The 19,558-nt window shown below is 44.5% G+C and overlaps 1 protein-coding gene across 2 annotated transcripts in view; it reads left to right on the top strand.

Moving 5' to 3' along the window:
* aldh16a1 (aldehyde dehydrogenase 16 family, member A1) overlaps positions 1 to 13,868 on the top strand; it is a 95,048-nt gene extending 81,180 nt beyond the window's left edge. The window contains exon 17 of one of the 2 annotated variants that reach the window (XM_072271929.1): positions 10,890 to 13,868. In XM_072271929.1, coding sequence (XP_072128030.1) covers positions 10,890 to 11,063 — 174 coding nt within the window. In that variant the 3' untranslated portion in view covers positions 11,064 to 13,868. Of the gene's footprint in view, positions 1 to 7,401; positions 7,770 to 10,889 lie in introns of those variants that run through there. The other variant, XM_072271930.1, reaches the window with a different exon arrangement.
* The last annotated feature ends 5,690 nt before the right edge of the window (positions 13,869 to 19,558 follow it).

The raw sequence follows: 19,558 nt of genomic DNA, 5'->3' as shown, positions 1-19,558 counted from the left end.
AAACTCTAATTTGGCTACATTCAGCCCTATTCACCTCATTATAGGAAGGATGTGGAGGCTTTAGAAAGGGCACAGAAGTTGTTTACGGAGATGCTGTCCTGATGAGATGGTGTGTGTTATAAGGAGAGGTTGTACAAATTTGGGTTGTTTTTATTTTCTGGAGTGGCGGAGGCTGAGGGAAGACCTGATAGAAGTTTATAAGATTATGAGAGGTATAGATAGAGTATACAGCTAATATCTTTACCAGAAGGCATGCATTTAAGATGAGATGGGGCAAAGCCTAGGGAGAGGTGTGGGGCAAAGTTACTTTACACAATAATTGGTGCCTGGAATACACTGCCTGGGGCAAATACAAAAGGCTCAAAGAACACAAAATGTTGTGCCATTGGGTAAAGGGCCTGACCCTGTTCCATGCCTTATGTTCTAATTTTACCTACAGTTTGAACATGTCTACACAGAAACTGTCATTTGCAAATGTGAAGAGAAAAAGCAATTCCCCCTCTAAAACCTACTGATTTGTTTGTATTTGCTGCAATGCCAAACTGGTACTGAAGCACCACAGACCTAACTGCAGGTAGTTGAAGTTGAGTTGTGAGGCTGAATGAAGAGTCAATATGCAGAATTAACAATTACAATGCAGCATATCAAATTGGCCCAGTGTTCCTTTCACTGTTTGTTAAAATGCAAGTATACAGGTCCCTTTCAAAGCTATGGCTGCACAAAACTGCAGGTCTAGTCTAGGTCTCCCAAGGTGGTGCGATATCCTCCTTTGGTGGTTATTGGAGATGCAGCTCCTGCTGAGAGCTTCGCCCATTGGAGACTTTGTGATCTCAGTAAAGGGATTTAATTTTAAAAAGTGTTCTTGACTGCATGAGCAAGAGCTCTGAATTTGTCATTTGAACAGATCACTGAGTAAAGTCCTGATTAGAATCACTTCGAGAACATAAAACGTAGATCAGTTCACAACAGTACAGCCCTTTGCCTTTGATGTGCCAACCTTTTAACCTACTCTAGGATCAATCTAAGCCTTCCTTCCCAAATAACCTTCCATTTCTCTACCATCCATGTGCCTATTTAAGAGTCTCTTAAACGTCCCTAATGTAGCTGCATTCACCACTAACTACCCTGACTGCATTCCATGTACTCAGCACTCTGTATGTAAAAAGAAAAGAACTTAACTTTGGCTTGCCCCTTATACCTTAGAATGATTGCTCCCTTGTATTAGCCACTTATATCCACCCTGAGGGGAAAAGTTGCTGGCTGTCCCCTTGCTCTATGTCTCATCATCTTTTACACCCCTGTCAAGTCTCAATTTCTGTTCAAGTATTCAAAATATCTTTTAAAAACCTTTTTTAAGTTGGCTGCGATCTACTTGGATTTTTTAAAATCATTTATTACCTTGCAATTTAAGATCCTTTATTTTTTTCACTATCGTTGGATTATTGCTAATGATGAGAACCTCTGTGTTAAAGTCTGAACATTTCCTACCGTGGGAGTTGGATACCGTTTGTTCATGTTAGATGTGGACTGGGGGTTCATTGACTTATTAACTTACTAACCCAGAATATGAAAGCTGGAGTTCAAATTCTAGCCTAATTTAGGAAGGCTTGAGTTTGTACCGTTTGGTAGATTGTACTCAAGCCTTTGATTTTTCTAGTAATCTCTTTGATGTTTTCTCACTAAACAAAATAGATGCTGACCTCAATTTTATTTCAGTCTACTCATTGTGCAGTGGGATTAATTAAATATGATTTTGGAAGTGCTAGGTACTTTCCCCACGATAGAGGCTGACCAGTTGTCACAGTCACTGTTTCCACCCAGAAGAGACCGTGGGATAAAGTGTTTCAATTTTATTTCAGTCAAATGGTTGTGTAGTGGGATTGATTAAACCTGTGATGGATGTGAGTTTAATTTTAACATTTAAGAGAAATTTGGATAGGTACATGGATAAGAGGGGTGTGTAGGGCTATAGTCCAGGTGCAGGTCGATGGAACTAAGCAGATTAATAGTTTGGCACAGATTCGATGGAGAGAAGGGCCTGCTTCTGTACTTATAACATTCTATGATTCTGTTGAGATGTAAAGGTATGTTAGACTGCTTTCATAATTTGTTTACGCTTTCAAACTAAAGCAAGCTAAACTTAGACAGGTGGAAGTCATGCACCAAATCTTTATCAGATTTATCACTTGTGTCAAGCCTTGACAAGGAGTGGTGGGCGGAAGTATTTGCTTAGAAAATCTTAACTGCGCTAACTGCAGGAAGGAGCGGGATTAACCTTGAGAGCTGCTGATGTTAACTCTTCTGAAACTGTACACAGGACAAGAAAACATTGTTCCTCTTTCATTTCTTTTTAAGAATGTTAATGGATTGACCACTAGTTTAAGATTACTTGGAGCAGGAAGAGGTGTTAGAGGAGCTGGATCAGGTAATTAGATCAGCTCACATAAAGTACTGGAGGAACTGAGCAGGTCAGGCAGGATCTATGGAAAGGAATAAGCAGTCGATATTTCAGGACAAGACCCTCCATCAGGATTGGAAAGGAAGTGGGAAGAGGCTAAAGGGTCTTGGCCCTATACAGTGACTACTCTTTTCCATTGATGCTGCCTGGCCTGCTGAGTTCCTCCAGCATTTTGAGTGTTGTTAGGAAGAGGCCAGAGTAAGAGTAGAAAACTGGCAGGTGATAGGTGAGGGGGAAGGTAGGTAGGTGGGGGTGAGGAGATGAAGTGAGAAGCTGAGGGGTGATACGTGGAAAAGTTAAAGGGGTGCAGAAGAAGGAAACTGATCAGAGAAGAGAGTGGATCATTGGAGACAGTGAAGAAGGAGGGATACCAGAGGGTGGTGATGGCAGGTGAGGAGAAGAGAAGGGTGAAAGGGTGAAGAATAAAAAAAAAAGAGAAGGGAATGAAGGAATTATCCGGTTAGAGAAATCAATGTTCATGCTATTAAGTTGGAGGCTATGCAGTAAAATATGAGGTATTGCTCCTGCAACTTGAGAGAGTGGCCTCATTGTGATGGTAGAGAAGGCCATGGACCGACATGTCAGATTGGAAATGGGGAGTGGAATGAAATGGTTGGGCAACAGGAAATCCTGCCTGTTGTGGAAAGAGCGAAGTTGCTCAACAAAGCGGTCCCCCAATCTACATTGTGTCTCACCACGGTTAGATAGATTTATTGAAACTCATCAAAAGCTTTCTTACTTACTCCCACCCCCAACTCTGCAGGGTTCACTAGGATCAAGGGGCTAAGTTCCAGTGGTGAGCTACAAGTAACTGCCTCCATTGGAGAGTAGCATCAAAGAGTCTTGATATAACTGAGCATTGTAGAAAACACTAGTGATAGGAGTGTAGTCAGAGGTCAACCCTCTCAGCAACAGGACACCAGTGGGCTAAATGCAAACAGGGTTTTTTTCCCCTTATGCTTGGGTGAGACTAGAGCTTAGAGCATAGGTTAAGGGTGAAGGTGAAATGTTTAAAGGGAACATGAGGGGGAATTTCTTAACTCAGACAGTGGTGAGAGTGTGGAACGAGCTGCCAGCAGAATTGGTGGATGTGGGTTTGATTGTAACAATTAGAGAAGTTTGGATAGGTAAATGGATGAGTGTGGTATGGAGGGCTATGGTCCAGGTGCAGGACAATGAGACCAAGCAGAATAATAAGTCATCAAGGCAGGTGGTGCTGTAGTACACTATGACTCTAATGCAGGAGCACCCCGGACAGTGATGTGGACCTGACCATCTTCATCAGTGACATTGCCCTTTCTGACTACCTTAAGGTCAGATATCAATGACTGCCTAGCATCCATCACTACTCCCTTGCATATCAGAATACAACAAGACTACATCAATATCCACCTGTGGGCTGAAGTGGCAAAGAACATTTGCATCTCAGAAATGTTGGCCAGCAGCCATTCCTAACACAAGAGTCTAGCCACTTCCCCTTTACGTTCAATAGCATTGCCATCATTTATCCACCCACCATCAATAATCCTGGCTGTCAGCTGACCACCAACTCAGCTGGACTAGCTAAATACTTGGTTACAAGTGCAGATCAGGGTCTGGGTTCCCTATAGGCTTTGATGTTATTCTTGAGATCCCAAAGCATTTCCATCAAAAAGGCAGAAGTTAAAAGCGCGATGGACTACTTGCCTGGCTGAGCAACCACTGAAGAAATTTGGACAGGTCTATGGAGGGTTGTGGCCTGGCTTCAAGTAAATGGTACTACGCAGAATAAGAATTTCACATGGACTAGATGGGTCGAAGGGCCTGTTAATGTGCTGTAATGCTCACATCCCAGAGCGCTGCATATACTCGATTCAAACACCAGACATGCATTGTGTCCACTGGTAGAAATGGAATGCAGTGTATTCTGTCTGTCTATGCAGTTGCACACACAGGTCACCCTAACAATACCTTCCAAACCTGTGACCCCATCCAACAAGAAGGGCAGCAGTTTCATGCGGGCAGCATCGCCTGCAGGTTCCCCTCCAGACCGCACACAATCCTGCCCTGGAAGTATGTTGCTGATCCTTTGTTGTCACTGGGTCTCAGACGTGGATCTTCTCCACCAACACCACTTTTTGGTAGTGCCTTCACCAGAAGATCTACAGCAATTTCAGCAGGAGGGTCACTTCCAGCATCTCAAGGGTGATCAAGGATGGGCAGTTCAGTGCCAGCCATTTCAGATTAAGGTTAAGTGGAAGTGTTCCCATAGACACATGGTTCAAGGGCCAGAGTCATGGATTTGATCAAGTTCAAGTGTATGTGCGACTCAACCATACACAAGCTAAATGAAACAGCGTTCCTCTGGTGCCCTGGTCCAAAACACAGTGCGTACAGTCGCAGACAGCACAGTCACAAAATAATATCACAAGTCCTGAGTGGCATGGCCTGAAGATTAATGGTGCATGGGATGGTGTCCAGGAGCTAAGTTCCAGCAAAAAACAATCATGCACAAGTTCGTCATCTCCCACAGCCGAAGGCAGTCCAGCCTGCCTTCTAGGGAGCGAACGCTAGAGAGCAGCACCAACAGGAGAATTGGCCTTCAGGGTCAGCCTCCAACACAGCATGGATTCCAGCGTGCCTGCTGTGCCTGTGTTCTCCCCCACAATGCCTCCACCCCTGGGTGGCTGTAACAGGTGATGTCGCAGCATGACGGCCTAATCTGTGCCACAGCGAGTCCATGCGGGTCTTCCACCATCAGTCTTACCAATGAACGAATAAACCGGGCTTGCAATTCTTTGTATTACCAATGTCCATCAGGTTCTTGTGACCACAAGAAAAATATTTAAGACAAATATTTGCACCTTTTGATGGACCCAGAGAGACGTCCAAGCCCGCCACCATCTGAATGTTTGGAAACCAATATGAGAGAAATGCGTAAGAGCTAAGAGCAGGAGTCGACCATCTGACCTGTCAGTTCTACTCCGCCATTCAGTAAGATCATGGCTGATCTGGCCGTGGCCTTTTCCCCATAACCTTCACAACCCTGATATGCAAAAAAACTATCTAATGCTTCCCTGATCAGAGAATTCCACAGATTTTCTACTCTCTGGGAAAAGCAGTTTCTCCTTCAATCCAAAATCTATTCCCCTGACTCTTAAATCTAACTCCAATAGTTCTAGTCTATTGTATAGTCTATCAGTAGAAACAAATTTCCTGCATCTATCTTATCTATCCCTTCTATTTTATATGTTTATATAAGATCCCCTCTGGTTCCTTTGAATTGCAGTCAGTCTTGTCCTAGGCGACTCAATCTCTCCTATATGGAAAAAAAGCTTTTTCCTCTCAGAGTAGTTATGATCTGGAGGTTACTATGTAAAAGCATGTTGAAAATGGACTTCGTCAGTGCCTTTACAAGAGGTTTGGATGGACATTAAGCACATAAAAGGCTGTGGAAGAAGTTGCCAAGGAGTGGGACGGACAGAGAGGATCTACGAGGAAGTGTCAAGGGGTGTGAAGTTGCCTCTTGTGCTGTAACAGTCCAGACTGAATGAGTTGTGTAAGGGTATCTGACCCTGCATGAACTAGAGCAAACTGTTGGCTCACAACACGTGCAGCCTACTTCCCATTGAGAACTGCCTATTCGTTGACCACAGTGAGTAGTCAATCACCTCTGTCTGGATGAGAGTGTGGCCATTTCTTTTATTTGCCTCCACTGTAAAGGTATTGAAGGCTGACACCTTTATACAGTGGAAATGTTTGAAGACTTGTCTTGTCCTGGATTCCTTTCACTTCTGAACTTGGTATTACCTCAGTTCTCCAGTGGTATTTTCGTGCTTGCATGAGGTGACGTCTGATCTTGCATGCTTAATGCAAGTAACTTGTGTAGTTTCCCTATTTAATGTTGACTCGGTGCCCAGATTCATTTTTCATGCTACAATGTAGGTCAGGTTCTGAGACTTGCAGCATTAATCTCTGTGCAAGGCACTGGCTTGTGGCTGTTTCCTACAATGCTTGGCTGCCATCACCGAAGAGATTTCACTTGTCCTTTACCAGGATGTGGGTGTAGCTAGCTTCTTGAGACCTGATGAAGGATCTCAGCCTGAAATATCAACTCTTTATTCCTTTCCACAGGTGTTGTCTGACCTTCGGAATTCCTCCAGCACCTTGTGTGTAATGTTCTGGATTTCCAGCATCTGCAAAACCTCTTGTTTTTATAAGATTGCTTAGGTTGGGGTTGCTCTCTTCAGATTCAAGATGGCCCGGGGTGGGATTTAATTAAAAGTGTACAAACGGCAAGAGGTCCAGGGAAAGTAAATAAGAAGGACTTTATTGCCCACAAAAGCCTACACTGAATACAATGCAAAATTAAACTAAATCTCTTCCCTCTGCACATGATCCATATTCGTCCATTCCTTGCATATCCATGTGTCTAACAGCACCACTATCGTATCTGCTTCCACCACGACCAATTGCAGCCTGTTCCAGTTACCTACCCCTCTCTGTGTAAAATTAAAGCATGTGTTACCCATCTCCTTTAAGCTCTCCTCCTGTTGCCTTAAATGCTGCACGTCAGTAGTTTAATAGATCTATTTAATATCAGAGTGTGTACAATATACAACTTGAGATTCTTACTCTCTGCAGACATCCTCAACAGAAGAAAAAAAACCCAAAGAATGAATGACAGAAAAAAAACTTAAGAACCCCAAAGCCCCCTCCCACACACAAGCAGCATCCAACCCTCCCCCCTTTATTCTAAAAGTAAAGCACCATTATTCCCACCACCCACCATGCAAGCAAAAGCAAGGCCCCCAAAGAGAGACCGTGGTCTACAGTCCGTCAAAAACTAACTGTTCACTACAACATTTCGACATCCCACAGGCACTCTCTCACTGACAAGTGAGAGACAGCAGTCGCTATTTGGGTGTTACAGTCAATCTGAAGTGTTGCTTTTATTTATCTAGAATTCCCCGACTCGAGAATCAGCAAATCGATTACTCAAATGCAGAGCCCTCCAACAGCCACTCTCGCTGTCTACGACGTTCTGATTCCTGCTACATTTCAGTATGCGGCACCAGCGAAAATTCATGTCCACAGGGCCTCCCTGAAGGCGCCCAGCTTTCAGGCCAAACCTGGACATGGCGAAATGTGGCCAATCGGCCATCTCCAAGAATGGCAAGGCGCTGCCGCGCAGAACTGCAGTCTTTGAGTGATGCTGTAGACCAAAGATCCCACCGGGACCTCAGCCACCCTGAAAAGGAAAGTAGAGACATTAGAATAGGAAGAACTTGACTGCTTCGCTGATGAGCTGGGAGAAGCCACCCTTTGGCGCCATCTTTAGCTCCGCCTCAGTGATTGCCCTTGAATCAATTTGACTTTTTTTTTGTTGTTTGACATTTGTACTGTGGGTAAAAGATCCTATCTACCCAGTCTCTGCCTCTCATAATCTAATAAACTTCTGTCAAGTCTCCCTCAGACTCCAACACCGAAAATGCATCCAACCTCTTCTTATAGTTTATACTCTAACCTGGGCAGCATCCTGGTGAGCGTCTGCAACCTTTAAAGATAATTAGTTGAAGGATTATAGGCCTTAAGACATTGGAGCAGGATTAGGCCATTTGGCCTATCAAGTCTGCTCCATTATTCCATCACAGTTGATTTATTATTCCTCTCAATCCTATTCTCCTGTCTTCGCCCCATAACCTTTGACATCCTTACTAATCGAGAACCTATCAACCAGAAGACATAGACCATTCAGCCCATCGAGTCTGCTACGCCATTCCATCATGGTTGATTTATTATCCGTCTCAAACCTATTCATCTGTCTTGTCCCCATTATCTTTGACATTCTTACTAATCAAGAACCTATCAACCACCGCTTTAAGTATACCCAATGGCTTGGCCTCCATAACCATCAATAAATTCCACAGATACACCACCCTCTGGCTAAAGAAATTCCTCCTCATCTCTATTCTAAAGGAATGTTCTTCTATTCTGAGGCTGGGTCCACTGCTCCTATACTCCCCCACTACTAGAAACATCCTCTCCACATCAACTCTGTCTAGGCATTTCAGTATGTGATAGCTTTCAACAAGATTCTCCCTCATTCTTCTAAACTCTAGCGAGTACAAGCCCACAACCATCAAATGCTCCTCATACATTAACTGTTTTACTTCTGTGATCAGTCACGGGAACTTCCTTTGGACCCTCTCAATGCCAGCACATCCCTTCTTTAAGGTGGAAGTTGCGGAAAATTTTGACATCACCAAAAGGTTACTGTAGGCCTAGAACTTGCTGTCTGGTGGGTCTATTAGAAGCAGAACTTTCATGACATTTAAAGGGCATTTGTTCTTCCTGGTATTCATCTATCTTTCAACCCAAAGGCTCTGTGTTGGGGCATGCATTCAAATTGGCAGTGGCATTTCATATATTTTAAAAACTTGACTTCCAAAGCACTGACTTTCTCAGTGTTATCAAAGATAAAGATTCGCTTTATTTGTCACATCGAAACATACAGTGAAATGCATTATTTGTATCAACAACCAACCCAGTTTGAGGATGTGCTGGGGGTAGCCCCTAAGTACCGCCATGCTTTCGGTGCCAACACAGCATCCCCACAGACCTTAAATTGTGTGTCTTTAGAATGTGGAAGGAAACTGGAGCACCCGGAGAAAACACACAATTCTATGGGGGCAGGAGAACATACAAACTCCTTGCTGACAATGGTGGGGATTGATCCCCGGTCATGATTGCTGTAAAGCATTGCACTAAGCACTACGCTACCATAGCCCCTTTACTGTGTTCGGTGACCGACTAATATAAAAATACTGCAACACACATCAAAGTTGCTGGTAAATGCAGCAGGCCAGGCAGCATCTGTAGGAAGAGGTGCAGTCGACGTTTCAGGCCGAGACCCTTCGTCAGAACTAACTGAAGGAAGAGTGAGTAAGGGATTTGAAAGTTGGGGGGGGAGGGGGATCCAAAATGATAGGAGAAGACAGGAGGGGGAGGGATAGAGCCAAGAGCTGGACAGGTGATAGGCAAAAGGGGATACGAGAGGATCATGGGACAGGAGGTCCGGGAAGAAAGACAAGGGGGGGGGACCCAGAGGATGGGCAAGAGGTATATTCAGAGGGACAGAGGGAGAAAAAGGAGAGTGAGAGAAAGAATGTGTGCATAAAAATGAGGAGCAGATGGGGTACGAGGGGGAGGTGGGGCCTTAGCGGAAGTTAGAGAAGTCGATGTTCATGCCATCAGGTTGGAGGCTACCCAGACGGAATATAAGGTGTTGTTCCTCCAACCTGAGTGTGGCTTCATCTTTACAGTAGAGGAGGCCGTGTCCTCCTTTCTGACATGTCCATCCACGGCCTCCTCTATTGTAAAGATGAAGCCACACTCAGGTTGGAGGAACAACACCTTATATTCCGTCTGGGTAGCCTCCAACCTGATGGCATGAACATCGACTTCTCTAACTTCCGCTTACGCCCCACCTCCCCCTCATACCCCATCTGTTACTTATTTTTATGCACACATTCTTTCTCTCACTCTCCTTTTTCTCCCTCTGTCCCTCTGAATATACCCCTTGCCCATCCTCTGGGTCCCCCCCCCACACCACTTGTCTTTCTTCCCGGACCTCCTGTCCCATGTTCCTCTCGTATCCCCTTTTGCCTATCACCCATCCAGATCTTGGCTCCATCCCTCCCCCTCCTGTCTTCTCCTATCATTTTGGATCTCCCCCTCCCCCTCCAACTTTCAAATCCCTTACTCAATCTTCCTTCAGTTAGTCCTGACGAAGGGTCTCGGCCTGAAACGTCCACTGCACCTCTTCCTACAGATGCTGCTTGGCCTGCTGCGTTCACCAGCAACTTTGATGTGTGTTGCTTGAATTTCCAGCGTCTGCAGAATTCCTGTTGTTTGCGTGAAAATACTGCAAAACTGTTCCTCTTCGTCACTCTGGCTTAAACTGTACTGCCAAACCGGTCGTGGCAAGTGACTGGTTTTGTGGTGTTGCCCCATCACTACTTTCATTTATACACACAAAAAAAAACCATTTGTGTGTTTTATCACCTCCTCTGGTGGCTGTCCTCCCTCACTTTCTCCCATGGTCCACTCTCCTCTCTTATCAGATTGCTGCTTCTTCAGCTCTTTACCTTTTCCACCTATCACCTCCCAGCTTCTGACTTCATCCCCCTCCCCCCACTCACTTGGCTTCACCCATCACCTTCTAGTTTGCACTCCTACCCCTCCCCCCCCACCACCACCTTCTTATTCTGGCTTCTATCCCCTTCCTTCCCAGTCCTGATGAAGAGTCTCAGCCAGAAACATAACTGTCTATTGCTGTCCTTAGAAGCTGCCTGACCTGCTGAGTTCCTCCAGTATTTTGTATGTGTTGCTTTGGATTTCCAGCATCTGCAGAACATCTTAAAATTCATGCCTGCTTTGTTTTCTCTAGGGGTCAAAGTTTGTTGAATGGTCGTCGGCAGAAAACCTGAAGCAGACTTGGGTGAACTACGGGGTCCAACGTGACTGGTGCAGTTCCCAACAGGGGACAGGGGAAGAGTTCCTCTATCATGCCACGCAGTGCAAGAACATCTGGATCCCAATGGGGGAAGTCTTTGCCAACTAGAGCCTGTTTATCTACAGCTAACAGATCGTCAGCCCAAACCTGTCCAAGGCTTAACTGTCACTTCACATGCTTATCGATGAATGATTTTAAACACTTGAGCTAATTATATCTACCCTCCAATTTGTAATGTGAAATGCTTCATTTAGACAATGTACACAGATCTGGCCTGGACTTGGACACAGTGGCACAGTGTTTCATGCCGAGAAAACAGTACAAGTGCCCTACTAACAGCTGTTGGTCAAAGCAAGAGCAAGATTTTATTTTATCTTTAGAATACCACAAACTAAGTTTCAGCAGTGTGCCACAATGTAAATGGTTTATTGGTTTGGAATGTCTTGATCTGACTTTGAAGGCTGGACTGTTTCTATCTTAGTTCTTTGTGCAACTCACTGGGATTCTGTAAAGAACTGAACACTTAAGCACGCCTGCTAGGCTTTTGCCCTCTTTTGCATTCTATCTCAGTATCCCATCCCTAACTGTAAACAAAGTTGGTTCCCTCACCTGTCAATTCACACATTTGTCAAGCACCTGTTTCGATTTCCCAATAACCAGAGACAGGTAAGCTAGAGAGTGGGGTGAATATTGTCATGGGGTGAACCCATTCTCCCAATATTACCTTCCTCATGTGGAAGCCTTCCTGTTATTCATGTTTCAATGGCCGTTACGGAATAAAAACCTTTTCACGCTAACAAAATTAAGTTCAAGTTCAGGATTATTGTCACAGCAGGGAGACGTCGTGAGTGAGTGGCCAAAGAAATCTATTAATTGAACTTTCCTTTTGAACTTAGTTCTTTATGGGGCTATGCAGTCAATGCAAAAGTGAGGCCCCTGTTCAGAAGCCTTTCCTGGGTTTCCTTGGTGATAAACATGCGGGGGAGGTTCACCATGGTTTCTCCCATTCGTTGACCTTGATTCTCTTGGTGTTGTCTCCACTCTAGTTTAAAGACTGCATCCTCACCTGATTATAATAAAATAAACTGTCATATAAATATGTGAAACAGCAACAATAAAAGATGAGAAGTGACTAGTGCAGGATAGGAGTGTGTCTGCGGGTTAGGGAGTCAGGGCATTCAGACAGGGTGTTAAGCCTGGAAGAAGCTGTACCTGCCTCTACTATTTCCTCAGTTGGTTTATTCCATATATCCACCACCCTCTGTGTGGTGTAAAAACTTGACCCCTGGTCTCCTTTAAATTATTTCTCTGCCTCCTTAAATCCACACCCTCTAGGTTTAGACTTCTCAGTCCTGGGGAGAAAAGACTAACCATCCACCTTATCTGAGCTTCTCAGCCTCCTCTGACACAGGGAAAGCTATCCCAACCTATCCCATCTCTTTATAATTGAGGCTTCAATCCCAGAAAAATCCTTTGTGTCCTCTTAAGCTTATTCACATCCTTCCTATAATATTGCAGCCAAAGCTATAAATAATGTGGCAAACAATAGGAATTCTGCAGATGCTGGAAATTCAAGCAACACACATAAAAGTTGCTGGTAAACGCAGCAGGCCAGGCGGCATCTCTAGAAACGTCGACTGCACCTCTTTTAGGGATGCTGCCTGGCCTGCTGCGTTTACCAGCATCTTTTAAATAATGTGGCAAATGTGAGCGCAAAAATGTGCAGCTCCACAGCATGACATCCTAACTTGTACTCAAAGCCATGACTGATAAAGGCAACTGGCACCATTTTCAGGGAGTACGTTCTTGTGTCCTGAGTGTTTGTTTTACAATGTTCCCCTGCCATTCATTTTGTAGGTCCTTCTGTGTTTTAACTTCCTAAAATGCATCACTCTGTACTTCGAGTCATGGAGCACGTTGGTGCAAACAGGCCCTTCGGCCCATCTAGACAATGCTGAACAGTTTTTGTGCCTAGTCCAATCGACCTGTACCTGGACCATTGCCCTTTGTCACCCTTCCATCCATCTACTTCTCCAAATTTCTCTTGAATGTTGCAATTGAAGTAACTTGCACCACCGTGTGACTGAAGAAGCTCTCCCTCAGATTCCCTTTAAATATTTCACCTTTTGACCTGAACCTACAACCTCTAGTTCTAGTCTCACAACCTCAGTGGAAAAAGCCTGCTTGCATTTAACCCATCTGTACCCATCATAATTTGCTATAGCTCTATCAAAACTCCTCTCACTCTCCTATGGAATGAACTCTTAACCTTTTCCACCTTTCCCTATAACTCAGGCCCTCAAGACCCAATAACATCCTGGTAAATTTTCTCTGCACTCTTTCAATCTTTCCTGGAGGCAGATGACCAGAAATGCACACAATACTTACTTGTCTGAGTTAAATTCCATCTGCCATTTCTTGGTCCACTTTCCCAGTTGATCTAGATCAGGCGTTCCCAACCTTTTTTATGCCTTGGACCCCTACCATTAATGAGAGGTCCATGGACCCGAGGTTCTAGATCCTGATGTAACCTTATGCAGCCTTACTGTTCACTATGCTAACTTTGGTGCCAATCACGCCACTTAATTTCTTATCCAGATCATTAATACAGATAAACAACAGTCGACCCAGCACTGATCTCTGTATCACACCACTGGTCAGAGTCCTCTAATTTGAACAACAGCTCTCCACTACCACCCTCTTCGTTCTTCCTCATCCCTCCAAGCCAATTTTATATTTTGATCTTGTGTATATACTGTCAGTAATATATTAATTAAAGTATTTCCACTGGATTTGAAAGTGTCTATGCTCTTGAACTTTTTAAAAAATAAATTAATAGTGCCTTGTTCAGTGTTCCAATAAACATGTGGAATTTCCCTTGTGGGAGTTCACAATTCTTTGGCAACGGCACAAGGCTCTTGTCTGTTTGTTATATGTGAGCTAGTGGGAGAGAGACATTTCTCCGTGTCCTGAACTGACATTTAGTTATGTAATCTGAATTTTGGACCCGGGTCCTACTGTTCATGGTGATTACTGGTTTAACAGCACCACTTGTGAGAAGCTTTGTTACATTTTATTTCTCATTGACTCCTTGAACTCATCCACACAAAGCAGACAGAACCCACAGTACTGAAGTTCAATGTAAATTTATTATCAAAGTACATCTATGTCACTATATAAAACCCTGAGACTCATGTTCTTGTGTACATACTCAACAAATCTATAGAATAATAACCGTAACAGACTTACTTGAAAGACTGCCAACTTGGATGTTCGACCAGAGTTCAGAAGATAAAAATCTGTGCAAATAATGAATAAACAAACAATAAATATTGAGGCAAACAACAGGAATTCTGCAGATGCTGGAAATTCAAGCAACACATCAAAGTTGCTGGTGAACGCAGCAGGCCAGGCAGCATCTGTAGGAAGAGGAGCAGTCGACGTTTCAGGCCGAGACCCTTCGTCAGGACTAACTGAAGGAAGAGTGAGTAAGGGATTTGAAAGTTGGAGAGGGAGGGGGAGATCCAAAATGATAGGAGAAGACAAGAGGGGGAGAGATGGAGCCAAGATCTGGACAGGTGATAGGCAAAAGGGGATACGAGAGGATCATGGGACAGGAGGTCCGGGAAGAAAGACAAGGGGGGGGGACCCAGAGGATGGGCAAGAGGTATATTCAGAGGGACAGAGGGAGAAAAAGGAGAGTGAGAGAAAGAATGTGTGCATAAAAATAAGTAACAGATGGGGTACGAGGGGGAGGTGGGGCCTTAGCGGAAGTTAGAGAAGTCGATGTTCATGCCATCAGGTTGGAGGCTACCCAGACGGAATATAAGGTGTTGTTCCTCCAACCTGAGTGTGGCTTCATCTTTACAGTAGAGGAGGCCGTGGATAGACATGTCAGAATGGGAACGGGATGTGGAATTAAAATGTGTGGCCACTGGGAGATCCTGCTTTCTCTGGCGGACAGAGCGTAGATGTTCAGCAAAGCGGTTTCCCAGTCTGCGTCGGGTCTCGCCAATATATAAGAGGCCACATCGGGAGCACCGGACGCAGTATATCACCCCAGTCGACTCACAGGTGAAGTGACGGAAGGACTGTTTGGGGCCCTGAATGGTGGTAAGGGAGGAAGTGTAAGGGCATGTGTAGCACTTGTTCCGCTTACACGGATAAGGGCCAGGAGGGAAATCAGTGGGGAGGGATGGGGGAGACAAATGGACAAGGGAGTTGCGTAGGGAGCGATCCCTGCGGAATGCGGGGGGGGGGGTGCGGGGAGGGAAAGATGTGCTTAGTGGTGGGATCCCGTTGGAGGTGGCGGAAGTTATGGAGAATAATATGTTGGACCTGGAGGCTGGTGGAGTGGTAGGTGAGGACCAGGGGAACCCTATTCCTAGTGGGGTGGCGGGAGGATGGAGTGAGAGCAGATGTACGTGAAATGGGAGAGATGCGTTTAAGAGCAGAGTTGATAGTGGAGGAAGGGAAGCCCCTTTCTTTAAAAAAGGAAGACATCTCTCTCGTCCTAGAATGAAAAGCCTCATCCTGAGAGCAGATGTGGCGGAGACGGAGGAATTGCGAGAAGGGGATGGCGTTTTTGCAAGAGACAGGGTGAAAAGAGGAATAGTCCAGATAGCTGTGAATATTGAGAACATTTCAATGGTGGGGCAAGTGAAGTTATTCCCTTTGGTTCGAGAGCTTGATAGTTGAGGGGTAGTAACTGTTCCTGAATGTGGTGGTGTGAGTCCTGATGCTCCTGTACCACCTTCCTGATGGCAGCAATGAGAAGAGAGCATGTCCTGGGTAGTTGGGGTCCCTGATCATGGAAGCTGGTTTCCTACGACAGTGTTTCACAGAGATGTGCTCAATGGTTGGGAGGGCTTTATCCATGATGGACTGAGCCATATCCACTACTTTTTGTAGGATTTTACATTCAAAGGCATTGGTGTCTCTGTACCAGGCTGTGATGCAGCCAGTCAATATACTCTCCACTACACATCTATAGAAGTTTGTCAAAGTTTTAGATGTCTTTACAAATCTCTGCTAACTCCTTTCTTCATAATTGGACTTGCGTGCTGTGCCCAGGACAGGTCCTCCAAAGTAAAGCACCGAGGAATTTCAATTTGCTAACCCTCTTCACCTCTAATTCTCAGATGTGAACTGGCTCACGGACCTCTGGTTTTCTTTTCTTGAAGTTAATAATCAGGTCATTGATCTTGCTGACATTGACTAAGAGGCTGTTGTTAATGGCACAACTCAGCCAGCTTTTCAATCTCACTCCTATAAGGTGATTCATCACCACCTTTGATTTGTCCTACGACAGTGGTGTTTGTCAGCAAACTTGAATATGGAACTGGAGCTGTGCTTAGCCATACAGTCATAAGTGTAAAGTGAGTAGAGCAGAGGTCTAAGCACACAGCCTTGTGGTGCACCTGTGCTGATGGAGATCGCTGAAGGGTATCCCAATACAACTCTGAAATCTGTCTTCTCCAGATAGCCACAAAACAAAGAATATGAAAGTTGTTCAGAGAGAAACATCAAACCCACATCCCTTGCCCCCATAAAAAAAGAATGGTATCCTGATCATCACCCCTTCCCCCAAATTGCCCCTTCCCCTGCACAAAATAGAACAGGCGGGAGCATCAGACCCCAAAAAAGCCCCTCCTCTGAACAAAAAACTAACCCCAAACGCCTCATATCCCCAACAAAACGGAAAAAGAATAGGTGACTTTTTAAAAACAGTACAGAATATTAAGACCATAAGTCTGAAAGAGTCCACAGTCTACAAACGCAGAACCACGATACCATCCTCCGATATCATCGAAAGGGACAACACACGAGGCAGAGAGGCCGACCCGCTTGCCACAGCGAGCCACACCACAATAGACCAATCAAAAGGCAGGCAGTCAGTGCTGAAATTCTTAAGTACCTTCTGCATTTGCTTTGACGTCTCAAATTTCCTCGACACTTTAATCAGCAGATAATGAACACTTTAAACAGAGAAATTGAGTTCAACATCAGCTCGCGCCCCACCTCGAAGTTCCTTCACATTGAGGCCGTCTGAGTACACACTCACTTCCTGGAATCTTCTCGGCGACAGTTAAATGCTGGATCACTCAAACAATCTCCAAACTGTAAATCGCAGGCTCTAACGGTTCCATGAACACACTTAAGGTGAAAAACAGACGTAAAAGACGTAAAGAAGATATTTTTGTTTGCTACCTGGAAGATGTTGAGGGAGCATTGCATGCTGGCACCATCTTAACTGGAAGATCAAGAAGAGATGTTGCCAGTCCGAACTGACTGAAGTCTGCAAGTGAAGAAATTGAGGATCCAACTGCACAAGGAGGTATTGAGGCCCTGGTCTTGGAACTTATTGATTAGTTTTGCGGATGCTGAGCTGTGGTCCATAAACAGCATTCTGATGTTTGCATCCTTGCTGTCCAGATGTTCCACAACTGAGTGAAAATCCAATGAGATGGCATCTGCTGTGGACCTGTTGCTCCAGTCGGCAAAATGGAGTGGATCCAAGTTGCTTCTCAGGTAGGAGCAGGTGTGTTTTATCAGCAACCTCTCAAAACAAACTGTGGATATAAGTGCTACTGGCTGATACTCAGTGGGGCAGGTCACCATGCTCTTTTTGGGCAATGGTATAGTTGAAACCCGCTTGGTGGGTACCACACACTGCTGAAGTGACAGGTTAGAGATCTCAGTGAATGCTCCATCCAATTAATCAGTACAGGTCTTTTGTACTTGGCCAGTACCCCTCATTCTGCTCCTGTATCTTATCATTTAGACCATAAGATATAGGAGCAGAATTAGGCCATTCAGCCGGTCAAGTCTGTTCCGCCATTTCATCATGGGTGATCCATTTTTCCTCTCAGCCCCAAGCTCCTACCTTCTCCCTGTATCCCTTCATGCCCTGACCAATCATGAATCTGTCAGTTTCTGCCCTAAATATATGTAAAGATTTGATCTCCTCAGCTGCCTGTGGCAACAAATTCCACAGATTCACCACTCCCTGGCTAAGGAAATTCCTCCTCGTCTCCGTTCCAAAAGGACACACCTCTATTCTGAGGCTGTGTCCTTTGGTCCTAGATTCACCCTCCATAAGAAACATCCACACTATCAAGGCCTTTCAAACTTTGATAGGTTTCAATTGGGTCACCCCTTATTCTATTAAATTCTAGTGAATGCAGGACAGAGCCATCAAACACAGTGACAAGCCGTTCAATCCTGGAATCATTTTGTGAGCTCATTTGAACCCTCTCCGGTTTCAGCACATCCCTTCTGAGATAAGGGGCCCAAAACTGCTCACAGTACTCCATGAGAGGCCTTGCCAATGCTTTGTGAACATTACACCCTTGTTTGTATATTCTTGTCCTCTTGAAATGAATGCTAACATCCCATTAGCCTTCCTCAACAACAACTCAATCTGCAAATTAACCTTCTGGGAACCCTGCACAAGGTCTCCCAAGTGTCTTTATACCTCAGGTTTTTGAATTTTCTCTCCATTTAGAAAATAATCTACGCTTTTATTTCTTCTACCAAAGTACATGACTATACACTTCCCAACACTATATTTCATCTGCCACTCTTCTGCCCATTCTCTTAATCTAAGTCCTTCTGTAGCCTCCCTACTTCCTCAAAACTACCTGCCCCTCCATCTATTTTTGTATCATCCTCAAACTTTGTAACAAAGTCATCAATTCTATCATCAAAGTCATTGACATATGCTTAAAAAGGAGTGGTCCCAACACAGACCCTTGTGGAACACCACTAGTCACTAGCAGCCGAACAGAAAAGGCTCCCTTTATTCCCACTTGTTGCCTCCTGCCAATCAACCAGTGCTCTGTCCATGCTAGTATTTTCCCTGTAATACTATGGACTAGTAGCTGGTTAAGTAGCCTCATGTGTGGCGCCTTGTCAAAGGCCTTCTGTATATCCAAATACACAACATCAACTGATTCTCCTTTGTCTATCCTGCTTGTAATTTCTTCAAAGAAGTCCAACAGATTTGTCGGGCAAGATTTTCCCTTGAGGAAACCATTCTGACTACAGCCTATTTTATCATGTGCCTCTGGGTACCCTGAAACCTCATCCTTAACAATCAACTCTAACGTCTTCCCAACCACTGAGGTCAGATTAACTGGTTTATAATTTTCTGTATTCTGCCTCCCTCATTTCTTAAAGAGTGGAGTGATGTTTACAGTTTTCAAGTCTTCTGGAACCATACCAGAATCTAGAGATTCTTGAAAGATCATTACTAATGCCTCTGCAATCTCTTCAGCCACCTATATCAGAACCCTGGGTTGTACACCACCTAGTCCAGGTGATTTATCTACCTTCCAACCTTTGAGTTTCGGAAGAACCTCCTTCATAGTAATGGCAATTTCACACACTTCTGACCTCTGACAATTCTCAAACTTCCACCATACTGCTAGTGTCTTCCACAGTGAAGACTGATGCAAACTATTTATTTATTTGGTTCATCTGCCATTTCCTTGTCCCCCATTAATATCTCTCCTGCATCATTTTCTAGTGGTCTGATATCCACTCTTGCCTCTCTTTGGCACTTCATATATCTGACGAAACTTTTGGTTTCCTCTTTAATA

Source organism: Mobula birostris, chromosome 11 (genome assembly GCF_030028105.1).
Source record: "Mobula birostris isolate sMobBir1 chromosome 11, sMobBir1.hap1, whole genome shotgun sequence".
NCBI lineage: Eukaryota > Metazoa > Chordata > Chondrichthyes > Myliobatiformes > Myliobatidae > Mobula > Mobula birostris.
This window is presented reverse-complemented; position numbering and strand designations above follow the sequence as displayed.